A 27,345-nucleotide genomic window follows, 5' to 3' on the forward strand; every position below is an offset into this window, starting at 1 on the left:
CCAGCAGGTGAGCGAGCGCCAGCGCCGGGCAGCCCCGACCCGGCCGGATCCCTCTGTCTGCCGCCGCCCAACTTTTCTCCCCGAGGGTCGGAGCTCCAGCCGCGGTGCACCCCCTCTCCTGCCCCGGGTCCGCCCAGGAGCTCCCTCCCCCATCACTGCCCCGGAGGGTGGGAGAGAGGAGGGGCGCGGGCTGCGGGGCCAGAGGGGATCCCCCGAGGGGGGCGTCGCTAGTCGCCGCGCGCCCCCTACCCTTCCCTTTCCTTCCGGGTTTCCCGGTGCGCTGTCGAGGGCCGGGGGAGGGGGAGTTGCGGCCCCGGCTTCCCGGTTGACCTGGCGCAGACTCGGGCAGGTCTGGGACTGGGACCCGGATTCCCGAGACCGGAGACCCCAAGGTCAGAGCGGCGACTAGGCGTGCAGGGAGGGGTGAGGGCTGACCGAGCCGGACTGGGGTGGGGGGAGGGGTCCAAGAACCCCTTTTCTCCGGGCCTGCGGAGCCGTCTGCTGGGGCTGTCCTCTGTGGGACCAGATCTCTGCCCATACTGACCGATGACAGGTCTGTCACCCTGAGGGGGTTGAGAGCTGTGTGTCTCCCTATCTCGGTGCGTTCGACCAAGAAGAGATCTCTGCGCCCTCTGACATGCTAGCCTAGCCGCGCCGTATCTGGTCTCGGTGTTCCCTGAAAGCGAGATCTCCAGTGTCCTCCCAACCGGGGAGATCTCTGCGCTGGGATAGGGGAGAGTTCTCTGCCCTCCTTCTCTGACCCAGGCTGATCCCACACCCAGACGGGAGGCTTTCTCCTCTGTGTTATCTGAGCCTCGGCAGTGGCGCCTGGGAAGGAAGTGGAGGTGCCTAGCCTTGTGGGGACCGGAGGTGTGGAGGGTGGGAGCAGTGGGGTTTATGCTGGAGACAAGGTCCTAGCCTTAGGCCCGCCTTGCAGACACCTGTTGGAGGCCACCCATGCTGAATCTGGCAGAGGTTGTGACCAGAGCCGCTTTCCTCTCCTCAATGCCTTGAGAACAGCCTGGGCTGGGCTGATGGCCATCTCTCCTTCTGAGGCAGGGGGCTGGTCTTCCTTTCCCCCAACTGTCCCCCCTCCTCCTTCTGAGATTTCTCTGGGTCTCAGCCTAGACAGCACCTTCCAGACAAGCACATCATGTGACCCCACCATGTCATTGTGGCTCAACCCTCTCCCTGCTCTCCATCCTCCCCTCAGGATCCAGAAGGCCCCAGAGCAGGATTGGCCAAACTAAGACACCGGCAGCCCAGGCTCTTGCTGTCCCCCAACTCTCCATGCCTTCAACTCTTCCCAGTTAGGAGTGGGCATGTGCCCCTGAATGGATGGTAATGGAGCTCGAAGGTGGAGTGACGGTTGTACAGGCTGGTAGCCGAAGCCATACTGAGTTACAGGAGCCAGGGGAGCATTGGACTGGGACAGAGTCCAGAAGAGATTTTAGGCTAGATTGTCCACACTTGTGCTGGAATGAACCTCACTGGGCTTTTAATCCAACCCTGTCACTACCACCACATTGTACAGGGAGAAACTGAGGCCAAGAGTTAGTCAAGGACTTATCCAAGGTCATCTAGATAGTGGATTTGAGACATTATTCTGGATGACAATTCCTGGGGTCATATTTGCCTAGGGTTGACCCAAGAGGATCTGAGCAGAGGGGGGACCGGCCCTGGGCAGCAAGCACCCGAGTTCAGCCCAACATGATGTGGGCAGCTGCTGTGTCTCTGGGGTGCTTGGCCCCTTCTCTTCTCTGCAGATGATCAAAGCTCCTCTGGAAAAATTCCAGGGTTGACTCACTCAGCATGAGAATGGAGCCCAGGCATGGTGGGAAGCCCCAGAGACAGCTGGGAGGTAGGGAGCTGGGAGCAGGGGTGGGGGAGCTGGTGCCCAGGCAACCCAAGGAAAAGGGAGTACCCAGGCAGCCTGAGATAGTGGTAAGTGTCTGTTCTACTCACAGAAGGCTCATTCCTGCTGACCTTTGGGAAAGGTATTAGGGGTGTGAGTGGTAGAAGTGTATCCCCATGCCCACTCGAAAGAAGAGTGATTAGTTTTGACCAGGACACTCAAGAACATTTCACAAAAAAATAACCTCCTACTGGGGTTTTGAAGGATGCATAGAAGTTTTCCAGATAAGGGAAATGCAGTCCTATCACCAAGACCAGCATGAGAAGGCACAGAGAAGCGAGGCAGCACATTAGTTCTGTGATCTATCAGATCCCATGTTATAAGGGAGAGAAGAGCAGAAGGTAAAGCCCAGATCACAGCCACAGGAGCTCTTGTGTAGGAACTGTGGGTTTGCCTGCAGTAACAGCACTGAAAACAGCTAGCATTCTTGAGGTGTTTCTGCTAGCCAGGCACAACACTAACACTCACTTTATTAAAGTTCTTCTCACTGATTCCATACATCCCCTTGGAGGTAGGGTCCATAATGAAAACCATTTTGCAGATGGTGAAACTTCAGGCCCAGAAAACTACTTGCTCACCATCACACTTGTGTTGTATTAAGTAACAGGACTTGGGTGTGAGCCAGGTGTCAGGACACCTGCTGTGAGCTGTACCACCTCTCTGGTGCAGACCACAGTGCCTTCGAGTCTTTCTGCTAACGGACAGAGGCAGGCAGGTCCCCACAGGGGATAGAATTGCAGGTGTCCCACCTTCCTTCTCTGGGAAGTCCCTGCCACTCAGATTGCTCTCTGGGTGAGGTTCACTGCCCCCTAGCACACTCTGATGGGGGAAATGGGAGGTGGAGTCTGGGTTGGCAAGCTTGGTAGAGAACAAAGAAGTACTAGTCAGTGTTCCAGAGAGAGCTGCTGGGCGAGGGAAGGGCCCAGCATCCAGGGACGAGAGGTAGATGGAGGTGGAGTTTAGCCACGCTGGCCGCAGGGCTCATGGCTATGAGTTAGACTGTCTGGGAAGGTGCAAACTGGCGGTTGTCAATCATGGCGACGTTGGCATGACTTGGAAAGCTTAAAAAAAACACTCTTTCCAGGCTCCATCTCAGTTGACCTGCCAGTGAGGCCTGGGCACCAGTAGTTTTGAAAACACATAGGTGATCCTCATGTGGTAGAGGGCTGAGTCGAGCTCAGAGGCAGTCCAGTAGTCAAGGCAGGGAAGTCTGCAGAGGAAGCTGGGAAGGAGCAGCCAGAGTGGTGGGAGGAGAGCCAGGAGTGGGAGGTGTCGCGGAGAGTAAGGAGGGTGCACTTCCGGGAAGAAAGGGGAGTCCCCTGTTTCCTTCTGCTGACAGAGTTAAGAAGATACGTTCTGAGAAAATTATGGATAGGTTTTTAAAAATGCATGATTTAAAAACCAGGGTCCATTAGACTGAGCAACAGGCAGGATGCTGGTGACCTTGACAACAGAAATTCCCCCCTTGGCACCTGGAGAATGTGGGGCCTGGCATAGCTGGAATATCCTGTGTGACTGAATGAGGGAATGAATGAATGGTGAGAATGCAAGCCGGTTTGGTGTGGGCTGAGCAGGAGGTAAGGACCTGGAGATGGTAGGTGTCCACAACACTTTCAAGGAGTTTGATGGCTTGAGGGAGGAAGGGAGGAAGAGATGGGGGTCATTTATGAGGGGTGAGGTCGAAGCATTGTCAGGAGAGCCTGCAGTGAAAATGCCTTTCCCACAGCGAGGGCCTGGGGCCTCAAATAGGGGAAGGGGGGGGTCTGTGAGTTAAAATTGTGCCCACAAAGTCTCAATTGTTCTGGTATGGCCAGTGGGCTGGTCAGGAAGGCCCAGGGGTGAGGTGATTCTTGTTATGAATCTGGAAGAGACTTCATGGCATTCATGGTGGTTCTTGCTGGGAACATCTGAAGAGGAGGGAGAGCCTGCTCTGGGAAAGTGCTCCAGAAAGTAGTGTTTGGGGAGAAGATGAAGTTGTCTAGAGCCAACTATACAAGAATAGAGGAATTGGGGCAAAAGTCCTATGGTAAATTCTGAGAGAAAGCAGTGCAGCCTAGCGGCAGACCAGCCCACACACCACATGGAGCAGTGCAGTCGCCAGGGCTGGGGCTGTGGAGAGAGCCTGGGAAGAGACCCTCTGCCTTCTGGCAGCTCAAGCCTGGCCTGAGGCAGAGGTCTGCCTAGGGTCAGCCATTACTCTGGGCCATGGAAGAGTCTCAGATACAATAACTGTTCTCATGAAGTTTACATACGGCCAAGGAACCCCAGAATGGATAGCACTAAAAAATTGACACAGAAGGTAACTTTCAGCTGTGTGATGAAGGAGATAAAACAGGAGGTGGAGAAAAAGAAGTGACTCTAGACTGGTTGGTCAGGGAAGGCCTCTGGAAAGAAGACACCGAGCTGAATAATAAAGAACCAATCCTTAGGAGATCTAGACAAAGGATAGCTTCACAGGAGGAAGCTGTACGTGCAAAGGCCCTGAGGCAGGGTCAGACTCGTGGGGCAGGATTAGCTGCTATGACTGAAGGAATGGGGTGGGAATGGACAGATCCCTAGCCTCCAATTCCAGCCCCCACACACTCAGTTGCCTGTCCCTTCAGGCTGCCCCTTCCGTTATGTGCAGCTCACACCACTCACCTCAGGCTGGCAGCGGTTCCTGGGGATGAGGCTATTTTTAGACACAACTCTCCTCTCTGTGGGCCTAGAACATACCGTGTCTTTTTAAGATGATCAATATGGAATGGGTGCTATTTATAGAGACCCCACGTCAATTTCTGGGGCCTGGGACCCTCAAATGGGGGAGGGAGTCCAGGGCCGTGCTTTGGAGAGGCAGGAGCCATTCTGACTCATGGGCTCTGAAACTGTGTCACCTCCCTACCAGGCCTGCCCTCACCCCATTGCTGCAGAGTCACAGCCTTGGGCTGGGCAGCTGCCGTCCACCTCCAGCTTCATTTCCTGAGGGCTCTCAGTGTGCCCCAGGTCCACAGAAAATTTAGTTGACATTGGTGAAGCCAGAGAGTTCCCCGGGAACAGTTTATCACTCGTCCATCTCTGGCTCTGTTTACTAGTCCAGATAGGCAGCGAGGATACAGGACAGGGAGAAGGGCAGGCTGAGTCAGGAGTCGGGAGCGCCAACTCCCCCGTGGGAGGTCAGTGGAGCCCAGAGCAGCCCGGGGAAGCTGCCTGGAGGAGGTGGGACTGTACTAGTCAGGGAAGATACACAGAATCTGTTGAGCTGAGAGGGGCCAGGTCATGTCTCTGGGTCTGTTGTCAGAAAAGAATGTTTATGCTCTAAGGCTGTAGTTCTTTCTCTTTCCCTCCTCTACAGTTTCTTCTCCTGGTTAACTCTCCCAGGGAAGCAGTGGAAAGTCGAGTCCCCACAGGGGTAGTAGCCAAGTGGAAGGGCATGATGCTTTTAGAGCATCTGCACAGGACTCCCTCTTGGAAATCCCTCCAAGAGCTTTCTCTCCCCTTCTTCAGGCCCGAGGGAGCCGAGGGCTGGTGCTGGTCACGGGTGGGCCGAGGTCCCAGGGCCACGCAGGCAGAGCTGCGGCCAGGGCTGGGCGTTCTTGCCCCCCAAGCTCCAGGCCTTGCCCAAGCCATTCCTATGCTTTCTGGGAATGGGTCTTGAATGGTGGAGAGGCTCTTCCTGGCATCAGGGGGTGGTAAATGCCTTTCTGGCAGGTATTGATTCCTCGAAGGCCTGTGTAAAAGGAAGGGCCTGACTTAAGAGGCAGTTTTCAGAGGGACAGCGGTGCTGGCAGAGGTAATCTGGCTTGAGGCACCCAATCCGTTCTCAGGCTACAATTAGCCTTCCTCCCCATCCTAGTTCGGCTGGGACGTGCTCAGGACAATCAAAAAAGGGGGAAAAAATCAGACCATGGGAGGGACCAGCCCAGCCTAATCAATCCTTCCTACATGTCCATCAAAGTCCCAGCCTCATCGACCAACGCCTACAGAAGGAACATGGCCCAGAGAGCCCCCCCAGAGTCCAGGTGCCTGCCTCTGCTGCCCAGGGCTCCTGCCTACCTCTGGGCTTATTCCAGAGAAGAGTTGCAACCCCTGAGTTCATCCACTGCAGGGCCCTGGGGCCCCCCAAGGGACACCAGCCAGTGTGAGGGTGCAGGAGGCCAGTGGACAGGGGCCAGCCCCTCACAGCCAGACAGAGCAGAAGAGGGCGCAGGAGCTCAGCCAGCCATCTGCAGCGCCCACCCTGTCACCGAGCTGGGTCGGATGCAGTGCAGACTGCCAGTTAAATAAAGCAACAGCCAGTTGCTAACCAAACTGGAAATCCAGGGAAGCCCACACTTGCTAGCTGGGCTAGGATGCCTATTAGAGATATAATTGCTGAGTTTCCGTTTCAGGAAATGTCTGAGGGGAGGAAAAGGGGGTGGAAAGTCTCCCTCAGAATCCCCTGGGGCCACTGTCCCCAGAGAGAGCTGGACTTTGGGTCCCTTCCAGCGCTGGCCTTTTATGATTGAATTAAGGACATGTCCCCAGATGGGTCACTCGCGTTCATAGTGCTTTGCAGTGGCAACGCGGATGGCACTCGACTACCCACAGATAACGAAGGCAAACTCCAAAGCATTACGTTGAGCAAGAGCAGCTGGGGCCCCAGAGCCCCCCGCCTCGCCCCCCCCTTTCCCATATGGGCGAAGTTCTAGGACAGACAAACTGATCTAGAATTGACTAGAGAGGACAGGAGGGAACTTGCTGGGAATGATGTCTTCACTGGAAGGGTGGTTACACGGGGGACATTGTTGACATTCACCCAGCTGTACACCTGAAATTTGTGCATTTTCTTGAGCATATATAAACCTCCGTGACATGGACGCCCGTGGCATGGATTTTATGGGTTGGTGGAGTGGCTTATCTCCCTCTGGGGCTGAGGCCCTATAGAATAGACTTCTGGTTTCTCTGGGGCATTTCTGCCTCCCTCAGTGCACACAGTAGGTACCCCACAAATGCCTCTGTTGCCATGGCATCGGTGCATAGATCCCCTGCAAAACCTTTTTTCAACCCAGATATTGTGAAAAATGAATTGGAAGGAGCTGGCTAGAGACAGACTTAGGATGCTGACTGTTCTGCACCAGTACCTGTGTGCCCGGGAGGTGTCCCTGGGCCAAAGTGGGCCCCTTCCTGACTGGACTGTGTGTGCTCCCTGTGGGTGGACCGTCAAGGTCCAAGGCAGAAGTTCCCTGGGCAACCAAGTCAGCTCTTGGCCTGGTAGGCTCTCTGGTCCCAGAGACTGCCCCCATTCAGAACCCCCATGTCAGGCCTGGGCTGACACACATGAGCGCTCCAGCACATCAGTGCTCTCCTCTGCGTGGAGCAGTTAAGGGGCTGAGAGGAAAGACCCAGGGGAAGGGATAGGGGTGTGCCTTGTGCCCTATGGAGGGGACCCTAAAAGACCTGGGGTGTTGGCAGCTCCCCTGGCCTGGTACCCAAACACTAATGAACATAACTTCTCCACACACAGAGAAGGGGGAAGGGAAAAGCAGAGGTATCCCTGTGACTGAGTCCAGGGACCCTAGTCAAAGCTGCTTTTATCGCCTCTCACTGGCTCTCTCCTCAGCCCCCGCTCTGGAGGGGAGTCCAGGCTCAGGAGCCCCCCACCCCCATTTCATTCCTGTCTGGGAAATCACTTCTGCAGAGAAAGTGCTCGGGTTTTCCTGTCAGCTGCATTAGCCTGCTTCAGCCTGTGTGTCGGAATAAATGAGATGCAAATGTATGCAAACGAGGGCATCCCCAGCTTCTGGGGTGGGCGGAGGAGGGGGTTGTGATTCTGCAGGACTTCCCCATGTTGCTGGGGTAGGGATGGGGACTAAGGAAGGAAAGCCCCTCTGGATCCCCCATCTTGGAGGACCAGACTCTGGACTAGACAGGGTTAATGCAGTGCGGGCCTCAAAGGAGAGGAGCCTACCTATGGGGAGCTGGTTAGCAAGGGGAGGCCCTAGCAAGGACAAGCCAATGTGCCTTTGATCTGGGAGCAAGGGCCTGAATGCACAGGCCAGGGCACCAGCTGGCACCCCTGCTGAGCCTTTGTGCAAGCCCTTATCCCAGAGAGCCAGGACTGTGCAGATAATTGCGGGGGCAGGAGGGGTGGCCTGAAACAAGCTGTGGACTCCTCCCTCTTCTCCCTTCGCCCCTCCACCCCAACCTGTGGCTTGAGCCTCCCAGCCACTGCCAGAAACCAGACCTCTGGCCTGCTGGGGGTGTCTCTTTTGAACCCATCCCCACCCTCCTGCCCTGTTATTTTTCTTCCCCTCCCCTCCCACTTCTACCCCCCCCACACCAGACCAGCCTTCAGCCCAGTCCCAAACAGGTGGAGTTCTGTAAGGCAGCCCATGGGTAGTATAATGCCAGCTACAGGTGCAACTTACATATGTTACTCTATATGCTCTAGTGGCCACATCTTCAAAAGTAAAAATAAATAGATGATGTGAAATATATTTTCTATCTCACAGTCTATCCTAAACATCATCACTTTAAACTGTAAACAATATTAAAAACGTAATAATGAGCTACCTTTCATTAGCTATTCCATTACAGATGAACAATGGCGTTCTTTATCGTTCTGAGCTTCCCAAGCCAGTGTGGGTTTTACAGCACCTCTGCACAGGCCCATGTCACCTGCTGCCTGCCTGCCCTGGGTGCTCCCCTCTGGAACAGCTGGGTGGTGCCAGAGCTGGAGAGAAAGAAGGCTGGGGGTTGTCTGTTGGGGAAACTGTTGCCTCTTGGGCCTAGAACAGAAACTGGTGAGGTTTCTCTGGGGCATCTGACGACACGTGCTTGGAGGGTCTGCCTGGCCAGACCGCAGAGGGGGTGGACAGCCCTGGAGGAGGCCAGCAGGGTCAATGCTTAGCTTTGGAATGGGCTCACCGAAATGCTCGTCCAGCTGGCGGCCACAGGCCCTGGCCCTTTCTCCCAGCTCTGTGTCCTCAGAGGTGGAAGGCAGGGTGGTGCAGTGGTGAGGCTCGCAGGCCTGCCTTTTGACAGATGAGGTGGGCCTACTTCCCTCTAAGAATCAGATTCCTCTGTGGAAATGGGCAATACCCGCCCCGCTTCCTTGGACTGTGGCAAGATTGAAATCAGGTGTCCACAGAGCACTTGTGTAGAGCTGGCCCTTCAGGAGTGTGGGGAGCTACTGCCATGCCCCACCCCAGCTTGTGGCTGAGAAAACTGAGTCCCGAGGAGGTGTGTGATGTTGCCCGAGGTCACAGTGTGGGTTAGTGACTGGACAACAGGGAGGTGCATCTGGGGTGAATTCCTTCTTTCACGCATTCTTTCATGCACCAGGCTCTTGGAGACACTACTGCTGGGCCGGGTGGGCATTAGGGAGGTCTGGGATCAGCCAAAGGGAGAAGCAGAGTGGGAGTGTGTGCTGGGGACACAGAAAAGAAAAGGCCAGCTAGGCAGGGAGGACTGGCCAGGACAGCAAGGGAAGATTTTCAGAGAAGGGTCCTCTGAGCTGGATCGCTGGAGAAAAATAGTGGCAAGAACCACAAAGATAACACATACTGGCATTCACTGAGTGCCCTTTGTGTGCCAAGTATGCACAGGTATTAAGACATTTATGTCTCGGAACAGCCCTGAGAAATCACCCCAATGTGCAGATGGGAAAACTGAGGTAGAGAAATATCAATTAACTTGCTCCAAGCACACCCAAGTAAGTGGCCAGGGCTCAGATCCACACAGACAATCTCTACGCCCATGTCCCCTCCCTGCGTAGGAACAGGAACTCTGGGGATGGTGGGGGAGAGGCCAGAGGAGGGGCAGAGCTTGGCTACCCTGGTCCAGAGCATTTTCTCATTGCCAACCTCAGCAAGCTGAGTGGAAATTTCTTCACATGCCGCTGTGGAGTATCTCTTTCCTCATTTTCCCAACCTTACCTGTTGATTGGGATCCATCACCTTGGGGAGGAAAGTTTCTTCTGATTGTCTTTGCAGGACCCTGCACACAGAGGGTGTGATTGAGTGTTCACAGAATCATTCAATTACTACATGGAGCCTATGAGTTGAGGTGTTAATTTTTTTTCACATGTCCTCTAGAAAGAAATGAAGTTGTTGCGACCCTCACCTCCAGCTGCGGGGCGTGAGTGCCTGGGCCAGGGGCCCACTCCCTCTCCTCAGCATCCTGTTTGAGGCCCAGCAGCAGTGGAAGGAAAGCCATGGGGCGAGGGCATGAGTGAACGATAGCCTCAGCACCCGCTGGGGTCACCCCGGACCTTGCAGGAGATGGGAACACAGAGCAGAGGAAGCCAGCAGAGATTTTCTAGGAAGCCAGGGAACCACTTCCACAGAGCGCTTTGCATAAATTTACATGGCAAAGAATATTCTTTGCATACCGTGTTCCAGAGGCTCCATGCCAAGGCGAGACCAAAATGCCAGACGTGACTCAGGACGCTGGCGTGCGCCTGCCTTAGCATGGGGTGCAGAGTGGGCGGGAAGGGGCTTCAAGGAGGGTCCAGGCTGAAGGTAGGACCCGTCCACCGCTGGGATGACCAGCGTCCTCCAGGACTGAAGGCTATCTCGGGAGGCAGGAATCGTAGTCCGCGCGTTGCTTCCCGCCGGGAACTGTACCCACGACTGCACTCCGGGCGCTAGGCTGTCGTGCTCCGTGCCATGGCATCGTAACCACCTTTGATTGAGCACCAGCTGTGTGCCTGTATGTTCAGGAAAATCTTTCAGGAAGGCCAATTGAAGAGACAAAAGGAGATGCAGTTTCTCTCTCTCTCTCTGTGTCTCACATACACACAAACACACACACACCCCATCTCTGTCTTTATGTGAATACCCACACATACAGGCACTGACACAGTAGAGGAGGGTGGGGATCCAGCTCTGCCTTGGAAAGAGGTTTTCAGGGTGTTTGGGGAGACCAGAGTTACCCCACAGACTGTCAACCAGCCTGCGAGACCAGGAAGGCCGGGGTTCGGCCCCAGGAGGGAGGGAGTGTGGGCAGGCCGTCAGAGAAGGGGTCCTACAGGAGGTGGAGTTTTGAGGGGAGCACTGGTAGGCCTGTCATGGCACAGAGGAGTGTCTGGGAATGTCTGAGCCAGGTGGGCTCCACATGTGGGGTGCAAGGAAGAGAGGAGGAAAGAGTGCCTGGGACCTGTCTGTCCCACTCAGGGTGACTGAGAGGAGGCCTGTCTTGGGCAGTGCATTGGGTAGACGCTGTGCTGCTTGGGGGGGTGTTCAGTGGTCAGTGTCACGGACAGGGATGGCAGGAGGCCCCATTTGAAAGGGAAGCGTCATGTTTGCTGCCATGGACTCTCAGGAGCTGGTGGGACTTAACGAGAGAGGCAGCTGGCAGCAGGAGCTGAACTTGGGACAGGATGGAGTCGAGGGTCCCTAGAGCTCAGGCGAAGCCAGCAGGAGAGGGGAACTAGCCCAGGAAGAGAGGCCAGTGGGAGGAACTGCCCCTCCCAGAGCAGGTGCGGGCTGCTGCTGTGGAGCTGTGGGGCCAGAGGAGTCACCAGCAGCTAGAGAGGGCAGTGGTCTGAGTGACGTCAGACCCCGCTCCCCCTTGTGCTGGAAGACAGAGGCCCCCACTTGTCCCCCCCAGCCTTCCACAGCTGGAGGCCGGCCCTTCCTGGGAGCCTGGGGGCCTAGCCTTCTAGGCCTGAGAGATTAGGCTGGGGACCCCCCCTTACCCCAGCATCAGCAGACACCGTGCAGGCACGGCTCAGCCGCTCTCGGCCGCCGCGGGGTGTGGGCCCTGGGCCACTAGGAGGGGCAGGGCCACGTGCAGGCAGCAGAACAAGGGAAGGCCGGATCCTGCCATGCCACAGCGCCCACCCGCCCGCCCGTCCGCCCCCAGAGCCCCAGGGCCAAAGAATACTCTTGGCCAGTTTACTTTGGAACCCGAGGCCGCCTTCCTGCTGGGGGCTGGGGGCTTCATCTAGAACCTGGTCTCCGAAACCCCCAAGCCCCAACAGTTTGGGGGCTCCACTGGAAACCAGCTAGGACAAGACCTCGTTAGGACCCAGGGCCCATCGTCAGGCTACCTTATTAATGTCTAGCGGGAGTGGAGGGTGGTTAGTGAGCATTGCAATTTTGAAATAAAATCATGACTCTTGATTTCATCACATCACACCTGCGGAAACTGTGATGAGTCAGGAAAGACTGGCCATCGGCACTACTTCCATTGTGCTACCTGCATTCGTCACTGAAGGAGGCGCTAAATCTCAGCAGCTAATGAGAATGAGATGCTATTTCCCCCAACTTCTTTCCCTTAAGAGCCTTGCCAGGAGCCCCCTGAACCACTCAGACAGAATCATCTACGCTGTGAGCAGCCAAGAGACCGTGACCCTTGGCAAGGGAAGGCAGTTAGTGACTGGCTGGGGGCCCCTGTCGGAGGGCCTGGGGACCCTTCCTGACCTGGGTGCTGGTTACCAGGTTATACCGTTTGTGGGAACTCATCTACCTGTACACTTAGGACGTGTGCACCCATCTGCACAAATAACTGACTTCAGTGTGCACGTTTTTAAAACGCCTTTACTGGAACAGATGCCTATGCAGGTGCGAGCTGTGAGCGTCCACGCAACACGCACGTCCACGCCGGCATGCCAGCACGCGCAGGGAGCCTCTGCAGGTCCACGTGTCTTCAGACGCCTCGCAGGCGTGTGGACACAGATGGATACAGTGAGACAGAGAATACTATTTTTAGGAAATAATTCCAAGCAAACGAGGAGGCTTCCTGATTTCGAGACAAGTGATTGTGTCAGCAGAGAGGATTGCCCTGCAAAAAAAAAAAGGGCTTCTGTCATCCAGACTGCCTTTTCTTCCTTCCTCCCTTCCTTTTTTTTTTTTTTAAACAAGAATGGCTCTCTTGTTGTTATAAAAATAAAACAAGATCACCATAAATACGTCAAGCAATGAAGGAAAGTACAAAGAAGAAAGTTGAAAATTACCCAAATTTCCACCAGCTAAGTAAAAAAAATAATAATAATACCATTCACGTTTGGTGACGCGTATTACAGACGAGACGCCTCTCTTTGTTCAGTCAGAGGTGGAGGGTAGACTTGCTTTTATAAAATGGGAACTTACTCCCTCACCTGCTATTTTTAACAAAAATGTTCCTTAAACTTTATTTGAATGAACTAGAAGGGAAAGATGCTGGAGGTGGGCTGGTTCTGAAAATGCAGGTCCTGGGGCTTCTCTCCTCCAGCGTCTCCTCTCACATTCCAGGCTGCTGGTCCGGGGACCAGGGGTGCCCTTTTGAGGCGGGCTATGCTGTGTTTGCGCCCTGTTTAGCTGTCGCTTGGCCGGATGCCTGCTTCAGGCCAGCCTGCAGGGCTCCGGGCGCGGTGAGGACCAGTGAGGGCCCGGTGCAGCAGCCTGGTTGGGGGACCCTCCTTCACAGGAGCTGAAGGCATAGCTGGCCCTGGGCTGGCGGAAAGGGACTCTGCCCTGGCAAAGCTCTCCAACAGGTGTCCACCCTGCCCTCTTGAACTGGTGCCGGCCATTCCCCGGTTTGATGTGGTAATTAGCAGCTCAGCCTCCGGCGGCAGCTCGGTCAGGAGCGGTGCAGACCACATCCTGTTTTGGTGCCGCCTACGGCAGCACATTCCTCGGCCTCCATGTCATCAGCATAGCATGTTCACACCAGACCCTGGATGGTTTGAGGCCACCGGGGGCCACTTTCTCCCCGTGTTGCCTCACACCGCCCGCTGGACAGCCTTGCCCGCGAGCGGCCACCATTCCTGCTTCTGCTGTTACTTGGGATGAGCCCTTGTTTGTTCGGATTTGGGAAGAGGGGTGCCTGAGGTGCTCAGTGTTTCCCATTTCTGGAAAAAGCCTCGCTCTGGGGGTTTCTTTTAGATCCTTCAGTAGGGCTCAACCGCACCTGTGAACCCCGGACCCCAGCACCTGGATGCCAGCTCCAGAGTTGTTTCCAAAACCCACAGTTGTCCTGGTCTCCTTCAGCAGACACAGGAGCCCCTTCGGTTGGTCAGTTGCCAGATGTTGGCACCCCCGTGTCCCTAATAAGGTCTGAGTACCCTTACCCAAGCAATTGCTGTGGGGAGACCAGTGTCGTCCACCCGCTGGCCACCCAGATCGGCAGCCTTCCTGGCAAAGAAGCTTGGAGTTTGTACAGTGACTTGGGAGCCTCCTCGGGGCTCCAGAAGCGTCTTGCGCCCTTGTCCTTCATCTGCCCTCACTGTGTCTGATAGCTGGGCTTGCAGCGTGACAGGCCCTGGCCCTGCCTCAGTGGCCCTCTCCGCCCTGGTGTGTAGGAGCGGTTGTGAACAGGTGGGCTTGGGGAAGGAGCCATCCGGGACAAGGGCTGCCTTTCATGTCCGTCCAGTGGGGCAGAATGAAGGGACTCCAGTGACACCATCACGTGTGTCTCATCCAGACACACCCTTGGAGATGGAAAGGGAGGAGAGACCCCCGCGACCCCCACACATGGTCGTCGGCCTTTCGCTCAGTTTACCAGAGCCAGCTCCGGCCAGATGTGCCTGGAGGGGGCGATGGGCGCCCCTGGTCTGGGAGCCTCCCTGCATGTTCTTCCTGCTACCCACAGTGAGCTGGTCACCCGCCTTCTGCCCTGCGAGTAGCTCAGACCCCCACTTGTGTCTTCCAGCTTCCCCTCAGGCAGTGTGAGGACAGCCTGTGCCCCAGAAGCAGGATGAGAAGATGGCAAACTTCCTGTTACCTCGGGGCACCAGCAGCTTCCGCAGGTTCACCCGGGAGTCCCTTGCGGCCATCGAGAAGCGCATGGCGGAGAAGCAAGCCCGAGGCTCGGCCACCTTGCAGGAGAGCCGTGAGGGGCTGCCAGAACAGGAGGCTCCCCGGCCCCAGCTGGACCTGCAAGCCTCCAAAAAGCTGCCAGATCTCTATGGCAACCCACCCCGAGAACTCATCGGAGAGCCCCTGGAGGACCTGGACCCCTTCTACAGTACCCAGAAGGTGACCGCGTCCACCTTGGCCCACACTTTTCTCTCAGCTTCCCTGTCAAAGCAGCAGACAGGGACAGGCCTTGCCTCCCTTTGGGGCTCTGGGCCAGGCTCTCCTGGGCTTTGGCGGGGGGTGAGTCCTTGGTGATATCGATTCTGATCTCCAGAGGCCAGAACCGTGTGGATGAGATGCTTTGTCTTATGAAAGAGTGAGAACAGCCATGGTTTAAATCTCCCCTCCTTGAGGGGGTCCCACTTTGGGAATCATCTATGGTTAGATTTTCACCTTCGGAGGACTCCTGACTATCCCTTGGGATGTGAATTGGAGTCGGGCCCTGAGTCCTGTCTTGAATTAAGGTTGGGCCTCTCTGCCACCCATCCTGTGGTCCACACTCCTAACGGGGACAACGGAGACACCCCCCACCCCACCTCCCCACCCCCTGGAGTACCGGCTGAGCACTGACCTGGCCTGGGTGGTTCAGACGGAGGGATCACAGCAGCAGCTTCCTGGGCATCACAGGCTTGCAACAGGGCCTGACCAGTGGGAAAAGGGAGGAGGGGGGAGGGCAGGGAGCAGTTGTGCTGCTGTCCTTCCTGAGCATAAGGGGAAGATGTGGCCCACTTCCCCCGGCTCAGGTGACCCCAGGAGGGTTCAAATTAAGGATCGGCACCACACAGTAAGGGTCAAATTTGGCCTGAAGTTGGGATTCATCAGCGTGGGCAGGCCTAGGCCATGGTAGGTCAAAGCTGGAGTTCGGGCCATAGCTGGTGGCGAGGCAGGGGAAGTGGCAGGCTGGAGTTAGCTGGGCAGGGAGAATCGTGACAGATGACCAGCCGAGGGTGGGGTCAGGGCTGGGATGGGCTTTAGGGGTTGGTGGCAGAGGAGGCTGGAAGGAGTCAGGGACACTGTCTCTTCTGGCCCTTTGTCCAGGGACACTTGAACCCTGGCCCAGATATGATTCTGGCCTCTGATCTCCGATCTCTCCTGCTCACCCCTGGCAACACTGCCCAAAGCCCCACACGGTGACGCTGGGACACAAAGATGTTGGTCCTGACCTATCTGCCAGCTGTCCCAGTTTAAATAGGACTTTACCTCACCAGCTGCACCTTTGGAGAAGGGAAACCCTGAACTGGGCCACCTTGCTGTGCCCGGGGGCGGGGGGCGGGGTGGACTGCTGTCCTCAAGGGCTGCATCTGGCGTGGGCTCAGCCCCCAGCACCCACTGTCTGTGCCCCGCTGTGCTGTGCAGACAGGGTGGTTTGACTTTGAAACTCTAAATGCAAAATGTACCGAAGTACAAAAATTGGACACATTACTGGCAAAATTAAACCCTTGGTTCTTCTCAGGGCATCTGCATTATTACATTATTCCCACATAGTGTCTGACCCTTAATATATTCTCACTGTATGAGGAGGAAGGAAAGAGAACAAGGCCGGGAGAAGACTAGGGCCCAAAGTAGCTAATTGTTGTGAGAGGTCTTTTAGTCTGTTTTCCACGTTTCTTCATCCCAGCTCCCTGATCAGACTGGCAGTCCCCAGTGGGCGCAGTAGGAAAACCTCACAGACTGAGGAGACATCAGCTAAGGGAGAGGGGGAAGGAGGCACATCACGGCCCGGCCTCTGCTGACGGCGGCCGGGGTCATGACTGTCCCTTCTTGTCAGGGCAGTCCTTGTGAGACTATGCTGAATCCCAACCTGACATTGTCCTGATTGACCTCATTCCTCCCCAGCATGGACAGCCCAGCAGGGGTCTCCTGACCTGCCAAATGTCCTGGCTGTCCTGCTTGCTGACCCTCCCTCAGCCTCTCTCTTCTTCCCACCCCACCTTCAGCCAGGGTTCTAGGACTCCCAGTCAACAGCTGCCCCCCAAAAACCTCTCTCCACAAGGGCCACCATCCCAACCTAAAGCAGCTCTCTGCCCACAGACGTTCATCGTGCTGAATAAAGGCAAGACCATCTTCCGGTTCAGTGCCACCAACGCCCTGTACGTCCTCAGTCCCTTCCACCCTGTGCGGAGAGCGGCCGTGAAGATTCTCGTTCATTCATATCCTTTGCAGGTGACCCCACTGTGTGCACCGCCAGGCCCCCTTGGGGTGGACAGGGGCTTGAGGGCGGTGGGCAGTGACGATGCCTGGCCGGTCCTCAGACCAGTAGTCGTCACCAGCCGGGCTGCATGGAGGTGTGGACTCTCAGACCCCACTCCAGACCTGCTGACCAGCACTTGTGTTTTAATGGGGCCCCAAGGGATTTTCGGGCACACGAAGGCTTGAGAATCCCTGCTCTGATCCTTCAGGAGAGAAGCACCCTAAAAACACCGCAGTGACTGAGGAGACCAGAAGAAATGAGTCCTGCCAGTGTGGGGCCCTGATCTAGCTCCAAATGTCCTCTGACTCTGCACCCCCTGGGCCCCGCACCTCCCTGCCCATCGCAAGGCCCTCACCCCACCTGGGAGAAAGCCCTTCCCAGTAAATGGGGCCTCTGCTTTCTTCACACGTGGGCATCTTTCGAGGGCAGCAACACTTGCTTTTTGATTAAGTGTTGACAAAATGTTTGCAATCTGCGAGTATCTCGGAGACTCCAGTTAGTGCTCAGCCTGGAAAAGCTGCAGCGGCCGAGGACAGCTCCTGTGGTGACACGGACCACAGGGCCACCTCTGCGGGGTCTCGGGGCCCTCAGCCAGGCCTCACCTCGGACAGGGCACCAGCGCCAGGTGGTGGCTGTTCTCCGGACTTCAGAAAGGGCGCCTCAGGCGGGGTGGGCGTCCGGCATGACGTGAGGGTCCGTCACTTACCATGACCGCCTGGGCCACCTGCCTTTGACTGCCAGCTGGCACAGGGCCTCTTGTGGTTAGTCGGGCAGTGTGGGGGGCTGGAGTTCCTCAAAGTGCCCCTCGACTTCCCATCTAGATGGGCCTTTTCTGAGGCCAAGGCAAAGACCTCCCCCACCACCCTCTGGGCGAGGCAGGAGGCACAGGAAAACAGCTGCCCGGTGAAAGACTAAGTGGCCGAGACCTCGGCTGACCACCCCGGGGCTTTTCCTGTTCAGGCATACATGAGGGTGTCCTTTCCGGCCCCACTTTCTGCCCACCCGACCTGCACATCCACATCCACACACCTGCCCTCCCCTCCTCCACCCAGCCTACGCCCACCTTTCCGAGGGGTGGGGTGGGGGGTGTGTTTTTAGGCGATGGCTGTGGCAGCAGCAGGGTGGCGGGGGGGGGGCTGCCCCTCACAGCTGCACCTCATTTTGTGAGGTGAGGGAGAGTTCTGCCTAACATGGAGCTGCCCTGCAGCTGTCCCCGCGCCCAGATGGGTACCATCCATCCTGCAGCATCCTGGAGGTCCGGAGCTGAGTAAGACCCTGTCCTCACCCCTTTTGGAATTTTACAGTCCCTGCAGAGGGATAAGACAGCACACAAGTAGCTGCCATTCCTGCCTGCCGGCGTACGGGCACAGCCTGGTGGGACTGTGTGGCGGGGGAGGACGGCCAGGCTTCTTGCTCGCTGGGCCCTGTCTCCGGGGCCTCGTTCCGAGGGCGGGGCCTCCCCGAAAGCATGCTCAGGCTCTCACCTGGGACTTCTCCTCCAGGTATCTAACCAACCCAACACTGTTTGGCAGCCAGGGCAGCCCCCAGGGATGCAGCAGGAGCCCCAAGGTTCCTGCGGGGCCCTGGACTGGGCCGTGGGGCAGATGAGGCCGGGAGGGCAGGCGGGTGAGGGAGGCCGTGGGGCACTGGAGACCCCAGCCTGGCCAGAGGGGCCTATTGAGAGGTGACACTGAGGCTGTGGGAGGCTGGTCCCACCGAGTAGGAGAGGCCCTGAGGTTCTGAGCCAGCCACGTCTCCCAGGGCAGCTGCCCCAGGGAACTGCCTTGGCATCAGTGAGGCCCGTGCTGGGCTCCTAGCAGCCTTGACACACCAACCACTTCCTGGGTAGGGCCACACTGCTTGCCCTCAGCAGCGCCCCTTAGTGAGCTCAGGGTGTGATGGGGGAGGGAGGCACCTAAATCCCTAAGGCACGTGAGAGCAATCCCTCTGTGGCCTTGAATGGTGGTGGGGGGATGGGGTGTCTAAGAGTTGTCCACAGCAGCAGCAGCAGCATTGTGAGAATCTGGCAGGGCTGAGTTCCAGACCCTGTCCCAGAGCTAGGGTCCCAGCAGGTCCCCGGGATCTGGAGCACATGCTGTCCTCCGACAGTTGTTTCCCATGTCAGCCTGTGAGGGGCAGGCTTAAAAATGGACATTCTTAAAAATGTACATTTCTTGCCCTCTTTAGTCCAGGTTTGCCATGTTAGGAGCTTATTTTTTTCATGCTTTTTTTTTTTCCCATTGAGATCATTCACCTGCCATCCCATTTACGGTGCTAAAATGTATACAGTCCGGTGGACGCTGGCATATTCAGAGGGGTGTGCAGTCATCACTGCTTTCTCATTCCAGAACATTTTCATCATCCCCAAAAGAAACCCAAGCCCATTAGAAATCACTGCATTTCTAATGCACCTAGATTCTGAATTTGGTTTGTGAACTTTTACTCAGCTTGCTTTTTTTTAATGGTGGTTAAAACAGACTTAATCGTTACCATCTTAACCAGTTTTTAAGCACGCAGTCCAGCGGTATTAACTTCATGCACCAGTTGTTATACAATAGCCTTCTAGGGCGTTTTTATCCTGCAGAACCCAAACTCATACCCATTGTCTGATGACATTTTTCATATCCTTTCTGACATCTCAGCCCTACGATGTGCAAAGCTCTGTACCAGGCCCTTTAGGGAGGGGAAGGGGGTCAAGACAGACTGAAAGGACACGGGGCAGCCCTGTTCTCCAGAAGTCAGCTCCCAGGCAGAGGCCACCCGCTCCCTTTCCCGACCCCTCGTCTGCACGGTGACAGGAGCCGAGCACACGCCTCCTCCCCTAGCAATGCCTCCCTGGGACGCTGCCTAAGAAAGTAAATATGGGCCTGTAGAATTATTTTTTCCTCCGTATTTTTGTGATAATCCTGCAGAATGTGTTCCTGCCAGGATTAAATAAAAGAAACCAACTGAACTCCAAATTCAGCACAGTCACATTCAGAGAGACCTCACATTCACGCCGAGAAGCGCTTTGCCTTCCTGGGTGCATAGGATCTGTTCACAGCGTCCTCCCACGTTTCTCTAGCACTTTCAAATGGGCAATCAAACCATGTGTGTATGTGTGCGTTGTGTGTGTGTGTGTGTGTTCATTTAACAGCACAAATATGTGAAAATATCCCCCACAGTGAATTCCCTTCTCTTTGGGAGTTTGTGTGGATTTTTTTTGACTCATTGGGATCTGAAGACAGGCAGCCCAAGTGTCAGGCATTCCCCACAGCCCATGCAGGCAGTCCTTGCTGGCATTTTAATCATGAGGCTGGGAGTGGGTGTTTGGGGACAGTGACACCACAGGATTGAAGCTGTTCATCCGAGTGCGGGTCTGGAGAGAGCTGGCCTTTGCCTCTGCCCACACATGAGGCCAGCTCAGTCATCAGCCTAAAGCCAGGCAGTGCTAACAGGTGTGCCCTGGCCAGGAGGACCCTTGACTCATCTCTCTGGTATCGCTGCAGGCTGGGCTCCGTGGGGGACCTGGCGATGCTTTCAGCAGAGTCATGTGGACTAAAGGCTCAGCTAGGCAGTAAAAGATCACACAGACACACACTGTCACACAGGAATGACCCACAGTAGTGGAAGGGCCATCCTCAAGGCCAGGAGAGTGGGCAGGGTTTTGAGCAGTCGCATGGCAAAGAGACTAGAAGCTCTCTCAGTCACTGTTGTGTCTGAGCAAGTAAAACGCAGACAGGCAGTGTTTTCCCACCCTGCAACCCCGGCCTGTCTGCAACGGCTCTCCCTGTCTCGCTGTGGGGAAGCCATACTCTCCAGGCTAAGGCAGCCGTCGGCACTGCTGCTCTCTGTCGAGGGGCCTTCCTCCTGACTGTTCCCCCACAGCCCAGAGAGAAGTGACTCTACAGAGAGGGGCCTCCCCAGTCCTCAGCTCACCATACTTTGTAATGACCAGCTTGGCCAATTGCTCCCTGGTAGGAGCCCTGGCCATTTCCAGTGCCCGTCTAAATGCCTCCCCAAGGAGGGCCCCCCAGAGGCAGGTCTGGTTCCCTGGCCCCGAGTCTCCCCATCTCCCACATAGGCCAGGCACAGCTACTTGTTTATCCTTGAGATTGACAACTCCACTTCTCGCCCACGAGGCAGTCTGCTAACCCTGAGCATAAGCCTTTCACTCCTTCGGTTTTCCCACCCAATGGCAGAGGCCAAGTATGGAGAAGCCTTCCCCCTCAGCAGGCGAGGGCCTGTGGCCATGTGACTCACACAAGCCCTTCAGCCTGGAGGCAGGGGAGTGGACCCTGTGGCCCTCAGGGTCCGTGACCGAGCTGTTGCCACAGTGGGGCTCAGAGCTGGGCTGCCACTGATCAGCATGGCATCTCAGTCATTTTCTGTGGCTGTGTTACAAAAGCTTAGTTGATTGAAACCTTATACATCTAGAGGTCAGAAGTCCGGAATGTTCTTAGTGGGCTAAAATCACGGTATCAGCAGGACTGTGTTCCTTTCTGGAGATTTAAGAGGAGAATCTACTTTCTAGGCTTTTGCAGTTTCTAGAAGCTACTTGAATTCCTGGCTCGTGGCCCTGTTCCATCTTCAAAGCCAGCAACAGCTGGTGGAGTGTTTCTCACATAGATTTCTCTGGGCCTGGCCCTCCTGCGTCCCTCTTCACTTAGAAAGACCCCATGAGGACATTGGACTCACCCAGAGAGGCCATCTTAAGAGCCTTAATTTAATCACATCTGCAAAGGCCCTTTCATCATAGAAATTGATGTTTATAATTTCCAGGAATTAGGATATGGTTGTCTTTGGAAATCTTTTCTTTTACCTACTGTCTTATTTTTTACTTAACCTGGTTGTGCCTGTCTCCTCATCTGTAAAATGGAGACAAAGTTCCCACCTCATAGGTTGTTGGAATAATTAAATTAGCTCATGGACACAGATGGCCAGAGCCTGGCACCAAGGCAGATCTCCATAAATACATACACCAAGATTACCCTCCTTTCTCAGAATCATCTGGGATCTTCAGTAGATTGCTTAGTAGTGGATCTGTGGGGATGAGTCAAGGATCCGAGAGGCTTGTTAGCTGTTCGGTGAGGAAAGCTTGTGCATGAGCCGTGTGTGTGTGTGTGTGTGTGTGTGTGTGTGTGTGTGTGTGTGTGTTCTGAGATGAATATCTGATCCTGGCCCTGAAAGCTGCTGAGGGAGATGTACCTGCCACGGAGATGCTCCTACAGGCCGAGGGGTGGGCAGGTACCAGGCTGTGGGGGGGACCCTAATGCCCAGAGAGGTACCCTCTGGCCAGGGAGGAATCAAGGCTTCTGGAGCCCTGGCCTCTCAACTGAGCAGCCCTACCTTGACTGAGGGAGGTTCCCAAAGCCTGAGAATTCACTTTAAATTGGAGTCACGATTGCCATGCTATTTCAGGGGAAGGCTGGAGGTGTGGAGGGCAGACACTCGTCCTTGCCAGGCCTCACCTCTCTCCCCTGCAGGAGACTTCTCAGACTGCTTCACTCATGACTGCACTGAGCTCCAGTCTAACTGCTCGGGCCTCCCCATTGCGCCTGAGGCTAGGTTTGGCTGTTGAAAGGGTGGAGCCCTGGTAGGTAGGAAAGAGGCTGGCCCCTGGAGCTCAATTACCCAGCTCCCGGGCAGCCTGAGGGATTCGCTGGCTGGCAGCTGCTGCACAGGGCTACACTGGGGCGGTGGGGAAGGGATTTGTGAGGGCAGCAGTGTCCCTGTTATGGGCCAGACCTCTGGGGAGCCACAACCACAGAGGTCCCTGATCTATTCTGTGCCCACTACAGGTCTCAGAGAGGTGAGGGAGGCCATGGAGGTCAGTCAGAGCCTCATCCAGCATGGAGCAGCAGCTGGGACTTAAAGCCAAAGAGTCTGGTATCAGGCATGGCAGTGCCCTTCAAGGCCGAGAGCCCTGACAGATGCCCTAGACACAGTCCCAGCATTGGAAGAGCGCCCCTTCTGGTGGGTGTCAGATGGGCATTTTATTCAGCAAGCAGCCGGACACCTTGGTAGTGCAGAGGCTTTGGCAATCCCGAGTCAGGGCAGGCTGCTCAGATAGGGCCCTCCTGCTGAAGGGGTCCCCTGACCAAGGAAATGGTGCACTGTAGATGTGCTCCTGCCAAGGGTCTCTTCTGAGAAGGGGGCATCCCCCTGAGGGGTTGTTCCTTCTGAGGGGAAGCAGCCAGCTGAGGGGATACTCCCACTGAAGGGATGCTCCTCTGAGGGGATACTCCCACTGAGGGGCTACTCCTTCTGAGGGATGTTCTTCCTAAGCAGGCACTTCTGCTAAGGGGGTGCTCCTTCTGAGGGAGTAGACTCCTGCTGAGGGATTTCTTGAAAGAGAGTAGATGGAGCAGAGGACAGAGTGAGCAGCAGGCATGAAAGCAGGAAGCAGAGAATAGTTCCTGCCTGCCCAGGGTGCGTATACGTGATGAAGTGTGTAAATTGTGGTATTACTGCATGTCTGCAGAGAAATCCTAGGTGAAAGGTCAGCTGGGGTGGCTGCCATAGATGTGGGGGTGGGGGAGCTGGAGCTCTGCCACCATGTCCTTCCTCTCCCAGCAACAGTGCTCCCCGAGGAGCAGCTCAACATGCATCTGCCTCCAGCACGCTGAGGCCAGGGCTCCCACACGCTGTGAGCAGAGGCCCTGGAGCCTGCGGTCTGGATTGGGCCTCCTCCCTTCCCCCCAGAGGGCCTACAGGGACTCTGCTAAAGCAGCAGGTTCAGGTGTCTGGCCCCTATGTGGGGAAGAACAGGTGTCTAGCTGCAGGTGCCAGGGAGGGCGCAGAGCCAGCCAGAGTGGGGAGAGGCAGACACGGTGGGGCACAGCCGTGGAGCCCGTCTTGCTGGTCGGGCGGCTCTCCCTGGCGCCCCGGCCGGCCTCACGCGCTTTCCTTGACCGCGCCACGCTCTTCAGCATGCTCATCATGTGTACCATCCTCACCAACTGCGTGTTCATGGCCCAGCATGAGCCTCCACCCTGGACCAAATATGTCGAGTGAGTATCTGCAGGACCTCTCCAGGGGGCCCTCCCACCGGCCTTTTCCTTTCCACACTCTGGCCACTGAGTCTCCCCAAAAGCCAGGCCTGGATGGGGGGCGGACAGTCTTGGCCCATGCCCTGTGCGACTCCCAGTCCCACCAAGTTCTTGCTTGGAGTCATGCTCGCAGTGGGAGAAGAGCCCCATGTTGGCAAATTGGGGTCTTCTTCCTGCACTCCCCAAAGAAGATTAATAACATTAAGGAAGGTGGTAAAAGATGCGCATTTATGAGCACTTAGGACACAGCCAGCTGTCATAGAACAATGACAATGGATATCCTGCCCTTGAGCCCTCACAGTGACCCCACAGCGTAGGCACAGCCACTGGCCCCATTTGACAGAAGAGGACACTGAGAATTGGAGACGTAACTTACCGGACACTCCGCGGGCAGGAACAGCTCGAGGGCTCTCCCTGCTCAGTACCGCGCTCAGCTGCGTCCTGCCCTCCCACACCGTTTCCTTCCCAAATGAAAGTGCCTTGCCCGAAGCTTCTAAGCCAACCTGATAGATACTTGGTGCATCTGGCTCCTGGTTTCAGGGAACAGACAGAATGTTGGGGACAGCCCCTTTGCCAAAGTGGCTGTCCTGGTCCCTGTCCCTGTTTTCACGGGGCCCAGCAGAGTCTCAGTGCTGGGACCAGCATCCACTGCTGACGTGTAGGAAGTCACATAGTTGTGGCCCTCTTCTGACTCTGTGGGCCGTGGTCCTGGTCTCCAGGTATTTGGGATGCTCAGGCCCAGGACAGCCCCCACCCAGACTCAAGTGTTAGCGGGTCAGCCTCCTTCCCAAGCACAAGGTAAGCAGTGGCACCCACCTGCCTGTAGGCGGCCCCCACCCCTAGCTGCCTGAGCACCTACAGACAAGAGAGAGGGGCTGTGACTCTGAGTGTCCTCCCCTGAGTGGCTACCGGATAGGCCTGTGTACATGGACCCCGAGGCTGGGGTGAGGGGATGAGCCGGGGGTCTTCTGAGACCAAGGCAACTGAGACGAGAAGATGGAGAGTTCAGATGGGTGCAGCGCAGGCACTTTGCAACCAGACAGATGGGAAGGTGCGTGAGTCAGCAGATGCTTGGAACAAAGCCCCCAACTCCTGCTCTGCTGTGGTACGTTGCACAAGCCCAGCCTGATGCCCCCAGAGAGAGCTGCTGTACAGGGCTCCCGCCACATGGGGACCCTGGCCTGTAGGCTGCCGCCTCCTGGAGAAACCCCTTGGTCTCTCCCCAGGTACACCTTCACCGCCATCTACACCTTTGAGTCTCTGGTGAAGATTCTGGCTCGAGGCTTCTGCCTGCATGCATTCACCTTCCTCCGGGACCCATGGAACTGGCTGGACTTCAGTGTGATTGTCATGGCGTAAGTACTCATTCACTATGCCATGCTGTGCCTCAGGCCACCCTGCCCCAGCGCCCAGCCCTCTGCCATCCACAGCAGCCATGCGCTGCGGAGTGGCCCACTGTCCTGTGACAGGAGAACATGGGACTGGAGGGGCTCAGACCAGCCTGGTGGTCGAGTCCACCGGCTCATCTGTGACTCGGTGACCCCTGGTGCTTGAGGGACATCATTAAGATTCTGGTCTAGTGTCCTCTGCCTGTTCCATCAAAGAAACCAGTATTACCACCTGGAATCTCTGGGCACTGTGGCCCGTAACCTGGATTCCGAAGTGGTTAAGGATGATCTCCAGGAAAGGGGGAGAGTCTGGAGAGGAGACCGGGCTTCCCCAAGAACTCGCCATCACAGGTTCTCTACTCCTGCACTCTACCTGGGCGCATGCTGTCACCCTGTGCATCCTCACCCCACCCAGAGAACAGGCCAGATGCAGGTTCTTTATCACTGTTTTACACGAGAAAACGGATGCCAAGGACATGCAGTGAGCCCGCCAGCAAATGAGCTTGACGCCCCACCTGCTGCTGCACCTGGCCTAGAGGACACCTGCTGTGAGGGTGAGGGCATCCGCTTTGGAGGTCTCAGGCCACTGAGTGATCTGGCGGGACAGTGGCCTGGGAGGGTGACCAGTGCTGGAGTCGTCACTCTGGTCAAGGGTGCAGCCGCCACTCTGAAAGTCCGCTGTGGGTGGAGAGCCCAGGAGGAGAGCTGGGGTGGAGAGGCATTGCCTCAGTCTCCCCACCTGTGAGGGAAGGTGCTCTGCCAGGTGGTCTCAGGGCTCGCTCAGTTCTGAGATCCACTCCTTAGGGTCCGCGGATCCCCAGCGCCAGCTTTTTGTGACCAGGTCTAACCCTGGACGGGAGCTTCCTGCTGGGATTCAGCCTTGCTGTGAGAGAGAAGGGGAAGCTGGCCCTGCCGGCGGGTCCTGTCAAGCAAGACGCGGAGTCTGGGGCTTAGGAAAAGTGTCAGAACCCCTGTTCCTAGGTACACTGTGAGCTGACTCCAGCCTGCCGTTACACAGTGAAACTGAGGCTCAGAAAAAAAGGCTACCACAAAAAAAAAAAAAAAAAAAAAAAAAAAGCTACCACTTGCCCCAAATCCCATGTAGACTAAACCGGAGCAGAGCTGAGAGGGCAAGGCCTGAGAGGGCAAGTGTGGAGGAGATGAGGATGAGAGTGAGGGGGAGGTTGTGAGGCCTTACTAGCCCAATGGGGGCGGGCGGTGCTGGTTGGGGCCGAGAGCAGGGGGTGAGTCACCTGAGCGTCACACTGGCTGCAGTGTGAGGGTAAGGACGGCTGCAGAGAGCCGTTAGGAGGCTGCCTTAGTAGCCAGGAGAGCAAGGCTGGTGTCTGGGACCAGGGTGCATGTGGCCAGGGTGGTAGAAGAGGCAGATGTGGCTGTGTTCGAAGGGCAGACAGGTCACCAGAGGCCAGATTTGACTTGAGCAGCTGAGCGCGTGATGTTACTGCCTGTTAAAATGGACAGTGGGGGGGAAAGCTGGCTGAGGGAGGAAGAGGATCCGAAGTCCCGTGTGGGCTGTACTCCCTTTGAAAGCGCCCAGGGCGAGATACTGAGCACGCAACTGGATACCCCAGTCTGGAGTTCAGACAAGAGGCGCAAGGTAGAGATATAAATTTAGAAGCCATCAGGATACAGATGGCATTTCCAGCCAGAAGACCGATGAGATCATCTAGGAATGAGTGTCACCAGAGAAGGGAAGGCGCGTGGGACCAAAGTGTGGGACACTCCAACATCTCGAGGTCAGGAAAGGAGGACCAGGCGATGAAGACCAGAATGGCCAGAGAGGGTGCGGGAAATGGGGCAGAGCAGCCTCCCGAAAGCCAGCTGAGGACTGATTCAACTTGAAAGACCCGGCAAGGATCGAGGAAGTGAGAGCAAGAACGGAGGGAACATCGGCATCGACTTCGTGAAGGCCAGGGGTGACTTTGAGGAGACAGTCTGTCCTGGAGGGGTGTCAGGAGGGGCAGGAACAGCCACATCTGGTCCCTGGAGGTGGCTGTGA

At 56.2% G+C, this 27,345-nt stretch overlaps 1 protein-coding gene across 3 annotated transcripts in view; it reads left to right on the forward strand.

The window, feature by feature from the left end:
* The first annotated feature begins 14,506 nt into the window (after nucleotides 1-14,506).
* Nucleotides 14,507-27,345, forward strand: part of SCN5A (sodium channel, voltage gated, type V alpha subunit) — an 80,547-nt gene continuing 67,708 nt past the window's right edge. For all 3 annotated transcript variants that reach the window (XM_004676304.2, XM_004676305.2, XM_004676302.2), the window contains exons 1-4: nucleotides 14,507-14,835; nucleotides 16,747-16,865; nucleotides 23,809-23,898; nucleotides 25,164-25,292. In XM_004676304.2, coding sequence (XP_004676361.1) covers nucleotides 14,563-14,835; nucleotides 16,747-16,865; nucleotides 23,809-23,898; nucleotides 25,164-25,292 — 611 coding nt within the window. In that variant the 5' untranslated portion in view covers nucleotides 14,507-14,562. The remainder of the gene's footprint in view (nucleotides 14,836-16,746; nucleotides 16,866-23,808; nucleotides 23,899-25,163; nucleotides 25,293-27,345) is intronic.

Source organism: Condylura cristata, unplaced genomic scaffold (genome assembly GCF_000260355.1).
Source record: "Condylura cristata isolate star-nosed mole 26May11 unplaced genomic scaffold, ConCri1.0 scaffold00004, whole genome shotgun sequence".
Taxonomy (NCBI): Eukaryota; Metazoa; Chordata; class Mammalia; order Eulipotyphla; family Talpidae; genus Condylura; species Condylura cristata.